The 12,500-nt window shown below is 44.4% G+C and overlaps 1 protein-coding gene across 4 annotated transcripts in view; it reads right to left on the minus strand.

Moving 5' to 3' along the window:
- The window catches only part of gabrb4 (gamma-aminobutyric acid type A receptor subunit beta4), a 51,070-nt gene that overhangs the window by 28,683 nt on the left and 9,887 nt on the right, over positions 1 to 12,500 (minus strand). For all 4 annotated transcript variants that reach the window (XM_063184724.1, XM_063184723.1, XM_063184722.1 and 1 more), the window contains 2 exons: positions 9,406 to 9,473; positions 8,694 to 8,914 (listed from right to left, as the gene is read on the minus strand). In XM_063184724.1, the coding sequence (XP_063040794.1) occupies positions 8,694 to 8,914; positions 9,406 to 9,473 (289 nt within the window). Of the gene's footprint in view, positions 1 to 8,693; positions 8,915 to 9,405; positions 9,474 to 12,500 lie in introns of those variants that run through there.

Below are 12,500 nucleotides of genomic sequence, written 5' to 3' on the forward strand. Positions count from 1 at the left end.
TTCAGCGTCGTAACTTGCAAGCGCATGTGTTGTCGTTGGTTCGTGTAAATAAATCAAACAACAAAGCACGGGCAACTTATTTAATGAAGAGCTCACAGTCCGTAGACCGACGAAGGTTAGAACAAGAAAGTAGCGCTTGTTCTCGACACGAGGACAGAGCAGGCTGGTCGAGAGGACCAATCAGAGACCTATTTTCGCCCTTTCACGCCGTCGCTCCCTGCGTCGAGACACAATTTTGGGGAGGTGCCCCAGAGTACCTGCGTGATGGGGGGGGGCTTCACTACGTTAACTGCGCGGCTCACTGCATCATGATGCAGTGACGCTGATCTCGAGGCATAAACCACCCTTAACTGTAGACCTCACCTGCTGCAGGTGACACAGGTGTCAGTGTGTGTGTGTGTGTGTGTGCGCGCTTGCGTGTGTGTGTGTGTGTGTGTGTGTGTGTGTGTGTGTGTGTGTGTGTGTGTGTGTGTGTGTGTGTGTGTGTGTGTGTGTGTGTTTGTGTCTGCGTGCGCATGTGTGTGTGCATGCGCATGTGAGTCTGTGTGCGTGTGTGCGTGCGTGTGTGAGTACGTGTATGTTTGTGCATGTGTATGCATAGCTAAGCGTACAGTACATTCACAGGTGTTTGAGTGCAATGGTGGTTGCCAGCTGGTGGATGAACAATAAGTGCGTTGGTGAAGCGCTCACTGGCTGGCTGGCTGGCTGGCTGGCTCTGCCTCTGGGGGATTCAGCTAATGGCAGAGCACAGCTACAGTCAGGGAAGCCCACAGCAGGGTGACAAACAGGCATGTTGTCCAGGGCACAGGGAGAGAGAAGGGGCCCAGAATTGGGTCCTCATTACATTGTATGGAATGGGGGGGGGGGCTTTCAGATGACTTTGTCCTGGGCCCAACCAATGCTGTAAGCGGCCCTGGCTACAGCTACAGCTAGCTAGTGGCCTGGCTGCACAGTAAAAGGAAAATGCAGCGTTTATTCAACTCTTAGAGAGTGCTCAATACACTCTAGTAGGAGTTAAATTGACTCTCTAGTGTGCTGAATGAACACTGCAGTCGTTTTAGCTCACTGCCGTTTTAGCTCCCTTTGAAGCATGGGATCTTCTTCCAGCCCCAGGTGCAGCTGCACATTTGTATGTTTGTTCGTTGTGTGGCCCAGGTAGGCAGGCAGGCAGTGGGGTGTACCAGGGGGAAATGGGGGCTCAGGCAGGGGGGTTAGGGGGGCGTTCCCCCAGGGGGAAGTGGGGGGGACAGCTGATGGGGGGCTGAGAGGCTGATGCTGTTGCTGAGAGTGTCGGTACACAGTAGAAAGAAAAGGGCAGTGTTAATTCAACACTGAGAGAGTCGGTTTAACATTGCCCAGAGTGTATTTGGTCCCAGAGTAATCTCTAAGTGTTGAATAAACACTGCATTTTTTCTTACGGTGCACCATTTTGGTGAGCCCAGTGTTGATAGATATTGCAATTAAGGGATGCCCCCCCAACGCAAGACGTTGCTGCTGCTGCTGCTGCTGCTGCTGCTGCTGATGCTGCTGCTGCTGCTGCTGCTGCTGCTGCTGCTGCTGATGCTGCTGCTGCTGCTGCTGCTGCTGCTGCTGCTGCTGCTGCTATACATCAGCTTGGGATTCATGAGCGGGACCTATCAGGCTCCAGGCCCCAGGGGGGCACTTGACGCCCCAAGGGAGAGCAGGCCAAATGGCTGCATAACCACCACCACCACCACCTCCACCACCACCACCCTGACTCTTCAACACATAATCCTCTCCCTCCAGGGACCTGATGTATAGTATACGAGGTAGCAGAGTGTGGGTGTGATTGGTAAAACACCTCCGAAAGGGTGCTAGGGTGTAGTCCCCCTCTCCTCCCTCCCGCAAAAAGGGTAAAATGATGAGCAACACAGGGGTGAGAAGATCCAGAGTTTACTTACTAGGTTGTAAATGTAAGCATTAATCAAGTAGGTTACCCATATTGTGTTTAGGTAAAACTAAAACCATTCTCCTATGTTTTATTATTCTGTTACTGCTGCTCAAAATAATCTTCCTTTATATGTCAATTAGATCCGTGACTGCAGACAGATGCAGGCTCTAAATTGTGAAAAAATGATGCATGGTACATGAAGACTCTACCGATATTGAAAAACCACAGCGGTTTCAGCACCACGGATAGCTCTGACATGCTGAAGAGATAGAAAGCTTGTCATGGTTACAGCATGACGTCAAATGACAGGCATCCTGTTCTCTTCTACTCCATTCTATTGTAGGTGCTCAATGGTCTTGTCTTGTACGTCAAGTAGATCAATTACTGCCGACAGGTGAAGGGTCTGAAGTGTGTCTGTTCTGTAAACAAGGACTATGTTGCACACGACTAAAAAACAAAGATGCGTGGTAAACCACCCAATTACATTCGTTTCAGCACCACGGACAGCTCCAAACTGCTGAGGAGATGGTTTGGGGAAACATAGGCCATTTCTCAATGTTCTAGTAAGCACACTTGGAAGTGTGTCAGACTAATTAGTCACGCCCAATGATTGGATACTCTTTAGTGAACTCTGTGGAGTATCCAACGACTGGGCGTGACTAATTAGGCTGACACCCAAGTGTGCTTACTACAACATTGAGAAATGGCCATAGTATCATTCTGACACGTCACTTTTTACTGACTGAGCAGGCAGCAATATTTGACGCCAAGATAGGTCCAAGATTGGCCCTACTGTGGGCTAACAGTAGGGCACTGGGCCACTACGCGGGCGACCCAGGTATGATTCCTGCCCGGGTCATTTGCAATTCGCACTATGCTGTCAATGATAAAGGCAAAAAAGCCACAAAAAAAAAAAAGATTGACTCTGAATAATGCTTGCATTTACAATCTAAGTAATCTCCGGACCCCAACCCCCCCACCCCCCCATCTTGCTCACAAAGGTTATTATTTTCTCACGTATGCTACCCTTTGAACGGGAGGGCGGGAGAAGGGACTGCTGATTACACCTACACCCTGGCACCCTAACAGCTTCGGAGGTGTTATACCAATCACAGCCACACTCTCCTACCTCTTATACTTTGCTCTAAAGCTGCCACTGTAGTCAAAACCACACCTTCGCAGCAACATGACTTCAGTTAGGTTTAGGTCTAGGTGACCTGGTCATTTTCTTGGCGTCCAACATTGCCGCCTGGTCAAAAGGCTTTGAAAAATCCCGCCAGGGGTATAAGACTGACTGGAAGGCCTCTCACGAGCCAATCCGATGGAAAGCAGAGCAGCTCTAAAATCCCTACTCCTTCTGTGACTCCTTCTGCCTGTAAGACCTTTGTTGCATGGAAGTACATCCAGGGACACCGCCGCGAGACATTTCTGAGCACATATGAAACAATAACATTTTGTCCAGCCTTTTTATAGCAGCCGTAATGTCCTCAAAGGGCCCCAGTCAATGCTGAGTACTCGCAATCACCTTTTACTCTTCAACCCCCCGCGACGCCTCCAGGCACATCGCTCCCTATGACTTTCCATATTACGAGATGATGATGGAGGTAAAAAGGCTGCTGTCGGCCCAAGAGAGAGCAAGGACGTAGACGCTTGCTACTTCAGCCCATTTGCGAGCAGAAAAAAGATACTATGCCCAGTGTGCAGGGGGTTGCTAATGAGGGGGTGTAGGGGAAGGTTAGGCTGAGAGTTAAGTATTATTGTTGCTGTTATGAAGCTGTATCGCGTTGCCCTGTCCACCGCCTGATTGATAACAGAAACTGCTGGCATGGGCTATGACATCTCTTGATCTTTGAGATTCATTTATAAAGCATGTATCTGAGCAGTGTGAAATGTAGCTCAAATCTACGCAGCAATTTCTACTCAACTCTGGACTGGACAATTGTATCCTGTTGAGCTTGTAAATGATGGTGAGTGTTTTCTAACGTGCCTATTTTGCGTCTATTTATTTCATACTTGTGTGTCCTAACCATAGTGATGTCATGCATACACTTTCCCACAGGCAACATGGGACCAAAACGTTTTTTTTTATGGGATCACACCAAAGGACACTAAAATATTTAACACATTTAATTTTGCAGTCTATAGCCATTTACTCCAGTCTGCAAACATTTTGATTTTGATCAGTCACAAATCTGTGAAGGCACCTACTGTATGACTTGGTTTTGAACACAGATGATTCGTCATAATCTTGTCTCTAGTTTCTGCAGTCAGTTTTTTCAATCTTTTACATATGTACATGTAGATGCATTCTTCATGTTCTCAGATACTTGCACAGTGCCATTTTGACCAAACTCCTCTGCAACATCATGGATGCTTACACTTGCTGAGCTTTCAAAGTGTTGTGAATTGTTCATTTAAATGTAATCTTGTTTCCTTCCTCAGTAAAAATGATTTAGCTAATTTATGTAATAATAAGAGCAAGATACAACATACAGCAAGTGAACACCAAAGCGGGGCAAGGGGATTAGATCAACTATCATGTGTGGACGATTCTAAGGGCCATGTATCGATATGGTTTCACATTGAAGACCCTATGACAAATCAGCATTATTAATAATGAGTGACCAGAAATCTCTTGCAGCGTTCCCGGCTGCACACAGCCTCTCTGCAATCACAATAACCTGTCAGTCTCACTACATCAGGAACACTTGAGTCAGCAGAGCAGAGGTCACGCATGGCTTAACACCCTGCTTTCCCTTTTCGCAACACAACGCCGTGTTTCATATCGCTATACAGTACAGTACATCATAACATAATGCATTTGCCTTTCTGCGCAATTAGATTTACATTACACCTGACTGGCACGGCTCTCCAGAGCAGAGTGACTTGCAATAAATTAGGTACAGGTACACTATGTGCAGTCCAGGGGCGTAGCAGTACATTCTGGGCCCTACGCAGAAAAAAATATAGTGTAAATTCAACATGTAAAGAGTTGATTTAAGAGCTTCAAGATTCCTTTTGGTCCCAGTATTGAATGAACACCGCATTTTTCACTGTGCGTGTACACAGCAAGCTCAGATGCAGCCCCCACCCGACAACCAAATGTTTATCTGACTATGTGTGAACCCCCCAACCCCGTCCCCCCCAAGCATATGTGGGGCCCTGGTGACTCAGTCAGTCTCACTTTACCCGCTTATTACAACACCCCTGCTACACCCCAGCTGAGCAGCCGTTGCAGTGCTGTATAGTATGTCATGAATGAGGATGCAGGGGGATTGCTCAGGGAAGCCCGCAGGAAAGGGAAAAGGAGTCAGGTGTCCCGGGCCCAGGGAGGCCCAGAAATGGGTCCTCATTACACAGTATGTATGGAGGGGGGAGGTGCTTTCAGCTGAATTTGTACTGGGCCCAGCCAAGGCTGTCCGTGGCCCTGGGAGTGCTAGTGCCGTAATTCACTCCCCACCCCACCCCGCCAACATTTTTCCTATTAGTAGAAGAATTGAACCCATGACCTTCCGATCCCTGGACCAACACCTTGACCATTAGAGTGCACAGCTGGCCTTTAGGCCGCGGCTGCCAATTAAACTCATGTGGTGGGGAATAAAAGAGTGAATGAACCATGGGATTGCAACATGGAAACATATAATAAAACACGGATCTGTTACAATACCGCCATTGGCATTTGAGTCAGCTCACAGCTTAACGGGGTCATGGAATGGGGGACCTTGGCTTGGTTGAATGGGAGAGGTGGAGCGAGTCTGCCACCACACAGCTGCCGTGAATGGGGAATGGGGTATAACTTCAACATAGAAATAGCAACTAAATAATGGATGCTTTTATTTGGAAAAAAACAGCCTCATTGTTGTATTAAGGAATACATGATAGCTCTGTTACCATTACCAAAATAGGGCAATCGTTTTGACAAAGCAGAACATGTCCATGCCTGACCTAAAGATTATAATTGGGGTTGGGAAATTTCATTTGATATACCGTTTTTCACAAATCTTAAAGGCTAATTCAGAGAACACATTCTATTTTAACAGGAGAGACTTAAGTACCGTATGCAAAGGTAGAGTATTTTTAGTAGTTAATTTACATACGTTATGCTGTCCTTTCACAAATGATTTTTTTTTCATGAATATTCACCAGCACCATCAATGGAAGTATTCATTATGACTCTGTAATTTACATTTTTCATATATGAATAGGTGGATCTTCTCCATTAGGAATTACCCGTCATACACATCTAGGCTGCGAAACCTAATAAACTTTTGTCAAGCCAGTATGGTGAATGGGGAGCATACTGTACATTTTGGAAGCTAGCAAGGAACTCAGTGAGGATGGTCTGACTGTGACCCAAACGTTTGCACTTCGATTGGGTAGCACTTTTTTGTTTTTTTAAATGCAATAAAACTATATATAGTGCGAGTTCCCCTTGCTTGCTTCCAGTTTACCTACTGGAACCTATACACTCACCAGGCACCGAGTCCAAGGGGGCGATACCTCCACTGGAAAGAACAGCATGCATTTTGAAAATGAACGAATACAATTACATAGTACACCTTTAACCAAGAGAAAAGTTGAACCATGCCCGTATTGGGAGGAATCGAATGCAAATCTATTCCACGCCACACCGTATGCCTGAGCTGGGCTGTCGTGAAACACTAATAACTCATCTGTTTCCTGCTGACGCAGTTGCAAGCTCCTGCCTTCCTTTGAACAGACAGGCCTTTAAGATCTGCCTAAACCAATGAAGGTATAACAATATCTCAATTTAATTTTCAGTGCGGTAAAAGAAATACATGTCGTTAATTGCTGTGTGTGAACTCTGACATACTGTTCAAGTACAATAGACGAAAAGGAAGGGTTTTCTCTGCATTGCTGAATGTGCTGTACGTGTATGTGCGAGTGTGGTTGGATGGCCAAAACATCATGTGCATCCAGCTCCGACTCCAGCGAGCATGTGAAACTGCTGATGAAGGAGATGGTTAGCCCACGAGTAGAGTAGAGCGGAGCGGAGCGGTATTGATCTCTGCTCAGAGAGCATGATACATGGTACATCAGATACCATCCCGGCCACAAGACACGAGACATTAGTCACCATCTCAACCAAGCAGGGGCCAGTTCTAGTCAATTTGGTGCCCTTGGCGTTGAGCATCCCCTTTTCCATGTGTGCATTTATAAAATGGCATCTGTAAACATAGCACCGTGCATCTGACCAGACACTGCTGATCTAGTAGCTACATAGTATATACTGAGTGCCTATGAATAGTCATTCTTAATGTAAACTTTAAGTGTGGTCCTTGAATTACACCAAGTGGTCGAAGACAGCACTTCCTCTTATAGTCAGCATTTCCAAGACAAGCTATCATAGACTACTGTATATTTGTAGACAGACCTGTAATTGATATTAAATAATATTGATTTGCATCTGAATGTGCAGCGTCTGAAAACTTGTGGCATGAACAAGTCCCTGTTAAAATTCTTAGGACAAAAGTATGTACTGTAGTCCTTGGTCCGAACAAGTTTGAGGAACACGGCTCCCTACACATGTTGGACACGGAAAGACAAGCACCACCGGCACTATCCTACAGTACTCTACAATGCCAAAGGGGGGCTTTGGGAGCACGCCCCCGAGCAGGTTATTAAAACATAAACCTGTTTTGAATATCGGCAGGCGGCCAGAAACCTTGCACAGCCCATCATTAAAAAGAGGCATAGATGTAAGAAGCCAAGTTTAATCACTTGTGGCTTGCTTGAGATGTATTACTGCCAGCACACCAGCCATCCAGCCAGAGAGAGACGGAGAGGGGGCCATGGGCAGCCATACTTGAAAAGTGCCCCTGCATCTGTTTATGTCAGTGCACTTGGAATCCTTTAAAATGATCTGAAGTACTTTTGGCACTGGGGTCAGACACATAATGCACCTTAAACTTTGATTTAAATGCTCGCCGATTCTTCTCCGTTAAAACTTAGGCAGTGGCCTGGCAAGCCAGACCTAAGACAGTCCCTATGGTAGACCAAGATAAATCATAACACGCGCCATCGATGCAAACGAGTGGGATCAAGAGCCGGTCTCCGGTCTCCTTTCCTCTTCTTTTAGTGGCGTTTAATGGCAGCTTGCATACAATGTGCTCTACCATATTCTATAGTGCTAGTAAACTTGCTTCTTTCTCAACCTTCGCTGGTCCTAAAAGAGTGTATGTTTACCACATTGCATAGATCCCGGAAAAGAGCCTCTATGAATTGCCTCTATCTTATCAATCGTCTTATCGTCTCATCGTCCTCTTATCGTCCTCATTACATTGTCTTATCAATCGTCTCTGGTCAGACTAACATGAAGTGTAGAGTCTGGCATTACATTATTAGGGACAATTAGTGAGAAATTCAAGTTCAAAAGTGAAAGATCTGTGAGAGAAGCTTCAAAAATGATCAGTGGTAGACAATTAAAAGGAGGGACAAGAAGAGAGCCCTGTGGTACCTCATAAAAGACAGCAATAGCTTAATCTTAGTTGTCGGCAACTGGACATTCACAGCTGCCTGAGAATTACACCCAGAAACATTACGTCTTCTCAAATTATCCTTCTAAGTTCTCTAATGAGTGTAATGAGTAAGGCTTACCACTGCAATTATCAGGTATTGATGTGAAACAGTGCTAAGGTTTTAAACTTTTTTGACAGAAACACTTTTAAGCTGTACAAGCTAAACAACCTTATTGCATGCTTCACAACCAATCAGAAAGCAGAATTAAATTCCAGAGTGTCATAAGTAGGTGACATCTTACCTCAGACCGTACAAAACTGTGCCATCTGGATGGAGCCGTATCATGCGATTCTTCACCGTCACCCCATGCAGGAAGGACTTCTTGTCGTTGAGGAAATACGTGTCGGGTAGCCAAAGCTGGTCTGCTACACGGTTGTCTAGTGTCAGGTTAAGGTCCATCTCTGTGTAGGCCAGTCGCTTATCTCGCCAACTTTGTTGAAAATACATTGTGATGGTATAATCCTAGAGGAAAAATAGAGGGGTCACAAACGGCACAATTTAGACATAGAGTAAAATAATGAGCCAAAGTTGGTCATATCATTTGTATGGGATATAAGCGATGGGCACATGTGTTAAAGGAAAAATAAACTCATTTTATACCTCCCCTCGAGTTAAATAATTCTGTTTTACTTTCTCCTGTTCTTCCAGCTGTTGTCTGAATCTGATCATATTACTTATTAAGATATATCGTTCATCTGCATGGTAGCAAAGCAAAATCTGAATGGTACCAACGAGTCCCATTTGGTTCAATGATACATGCTACGAAGTAATGTAAAACTTAATCATTTAAATCGAGGGGAGGTGTAAAATGAGCATATTTCTAAAAATGGTGGACTGTTCCCGTAACGCTTATATACAAATACATTTACACAAATACATTTAAGCCAACAGAAGTAGGAAAGCTTTTAAGAAGTGCTGTACTTTCTGCCAAAACACATGTTTTAGAAACTCACCATGTTGACTTCTGATATCGAGTCAATACTGGCGATGTTGATGCTCATTCCAACAACAACTGGAGGACCTTTGTTGAGGAAATAATGAGAGAAAGAAAGTTTTAGTCCATAGCAAAGTAATGAAAATACATCAAATGAGAAATTAAAATACTGGTTACACTTTACGTGACCTGCATAACACATTCATAACAGTTGTTATATAGTTTGCATGAAGCATTCATGACCCAGATTGGTTGCAATGAGGAAGGGTTCAGAAAAAACGGCAATGCTGCTTTGCAATTGTTTAACTTTGATTTTAACAACTTGCTGTCCGTTCAACTTCCATGTTCATGAAAGTTTTGCAATGAATGTCTTATGAAACAGCCATGAATGCTTCATGCAAAGTGTATAACAGCTGCTATGAATTTGTTATGTAGAGACACGTCAAGCTAAGTGTTACCAAAATACTATCATATTAATATTATATTGATGGTGTATTGTGGGGCAACATATTAAAAATGATCTCGCAGGCCAAATAAAATGACACCGTGGGCCAGATTTGGCCCCTGGGCCTGAGTTTGACATCTGGTCTCCCAAACTCTCTGTTCATTCTGCCAACTCAGAGTCCATGTGTTTGGCTTGATTGGAGGCACACAACCCTACAATCACAGTACTGCTCAAAAGTTGCAGATTATCGTTGCAAATTCCAATGTCCAGAAGATGCTTCTGGCCTATGTACTGCTAGCTGTTTCGCATTCTCTATACCCTTGGGATTTGGTGAGTTTTTACATTTTGGACTTGTTTCTGTTTGTGGTTTTTAAGTTACTTGATGCCTTTGTTGTATGTATTATTGTCAAGAAACTCCACTGTTTAGGCTTCTTGTTGTGGAGGTGTGTCCAGTGTCCAGAGGGACCACTCAGGGGTGGGGCATAGGTGCGTTGCGTACTACACTAATACGCCATAACATGTATGGGCGCATTATCCATGGGGACCCAGGTTCGAATCTGGCCAGGGTCATTTCCCAACCCTACCCCGCCTCTCTCTCCAAAACATTTCCTGTCTTCTCTCTCCTGTTTTATCTAATAGGCCACAAAACGTAGTTCAAAAGGATGTGGTATGATGCATCATGAATTCCATCAAAATCAGGGAATGGGGGAGAAACCAATAGGATCATATGGAATGTGTTCCGTAGATACAAATGAGCTTCATATGAACACCCTGCCTCTGTGGCAGCAATCTGTATTATTTACCGTGACCTCGTAGGTGAAATAAAATGGCAAAGGTACTTAAAGAACGCAAGGGACAAACAGTACATACTACTACGTCCACCATACCATCGCCACATTAGCGAAAACAGCTGGGGGAAAAAAAACAAAAGCTGAGCAACAATGTTGCAAAGTATGCAGAGCTCATTCTTTCTCTGGAGTCTATGTTAAAAAAAACAATGATGCGCACGCTGGGGCTTCCTCTCCCCCTGTCCCTTCCCTATCCCGGTGCGGTGCGGTGCGTATCTAGGCTACCCTCCTGTCTCTCTTAGTTGTGTCTGCTTCATCTGTTCTCTCTGTCTCGCAGCTCTCCTTGGTGTGTTGCTGGCAACTCAGCTGCCTGTTTTGTCTGCCTTCTGTCCCGGCCGGATGTGGCTGCATTCATTTGGGTTACACAGCAACAAACTTTGGATGTAACACTCTCTCTCTCTTTCTCTCTCTCTCTCTCTGTCTCTCGTCTCGTGCTCGATTCTAAAGTTCAACATTGGTTTTCCGAAGCTAGACATAAAGTTATACATAAGTTATAAGCTTTTTAACATATTCTGAACTTGCAGAGAATGGTCTTTACAGTTATAGAAGAGTACATACATACGTACATTTGCAACAGATACAGCATGTTGCCCATCCTTATGCCGCATAAGCAAATGCTTTACTTATAGCAAATGGTCTTTATTACTGAGAAGACACTAAAGGGCTTGAAGCACTCAGGAGATTACTCAGGTGCTCATCTGTACCAGGTGAAGTGTAAGTCCAAAATAGGAAGGAAAAAGCAGAGGCACTCTGAGATTTGAGAAAAATATAAAAAAGTTTTTAATTTAACGTAGCAATTGCCCTGATGAAGGCCAATATGGCCGCAACGTGTAGGCCCATGTGTTTTTAAACAAAATTGCCATATTAAATTTCTCAAATCTCAGAGTGCCTCTACTTTTACCTTCCTTTTTTGGACTTTATTACTATCTGGTTGATCTGTCATGGCTGATGTACTGCATGTGTTGTGTACAGTCCGGGTGCAATTAAGTGTGTGTGTGGGGGGGGGGGGGGGGGGGGGGTGAGAGGACAGTGGGACAGTAAAGGAGTTTGGAGAGAGAGTCGGGGATGGAATGGCAAATAGTGGCCTGTATATCCACTTTTTTTACCTGATTTTAATTGCGGTTAAATGGATCTCTATTGCTATTGCTTGATATCCCAAACCTGTGTACAGTACTGCGAATTCTTAGCCACCCTATCATTTGTCACATGGTGTCACTATGCCATCTGACCTGTACTTTATTACCGCAACTGTACCGCACCACATGGTGTCACTATGACCTCTGACCTGTCTCAGTTTGGCTTCATTGAGTACAGGTGGAAATTGGTAACCTGGTTCTCACGCAGATGGATGTAACGAAGATGCACGAAGCACTAAGGGTCTGCGCGAGAGCCAGGCTAGGAAATTGGTACCAAGTAAATGTATGTGGACATGGAATTCATATTTCAGTTGATTAGGTGCTCACTGGTGTGATCTTTTGCATCCCAATGAATGTGAGCCTGACAAGATCTGATGCTTGTTTTTGCTTTTTTTAGGGCTTTTTGCCTTTTTAAACAAAATTGCCATATTAAATTTCTCAAATCTCAGAGTGCCTCTACTTTTACCTTCCTTTTTTGGACTTTATTACTATCTGGTTGATCTGTCATGCTGCTTCAATGTATTATTTTTAACACTTAGCTCATGGTTTTACCTAAAGGGTCATTGCCGTTTTTTAAGAGCAGCCGTCAGAGGGTACAACCCCAGCTAATGCCACTCTGGTATTAAATAATCTAATCCATTAAGAATTGATAATTGATGTAAAATCAATGAATATGATTTTTAGA

This window comes from Engraulis encrasicolus, chromosome 20, assembly GCF_034702125.1.
Source record: "Engraulis encrasicolus isolate BLACKSEA-1 chromosome 20, IST_EnEncr_1.0, whole genome shotgun sequence".
In the NCBI taxonomy this organism is placed as follows: domain Eukaryota; kingdom Metazoa; phylum Chordata; class Actinopteri; order Clupeiformes; family Engraulidae; genus Engraulis; species Engraulis encrasicolus.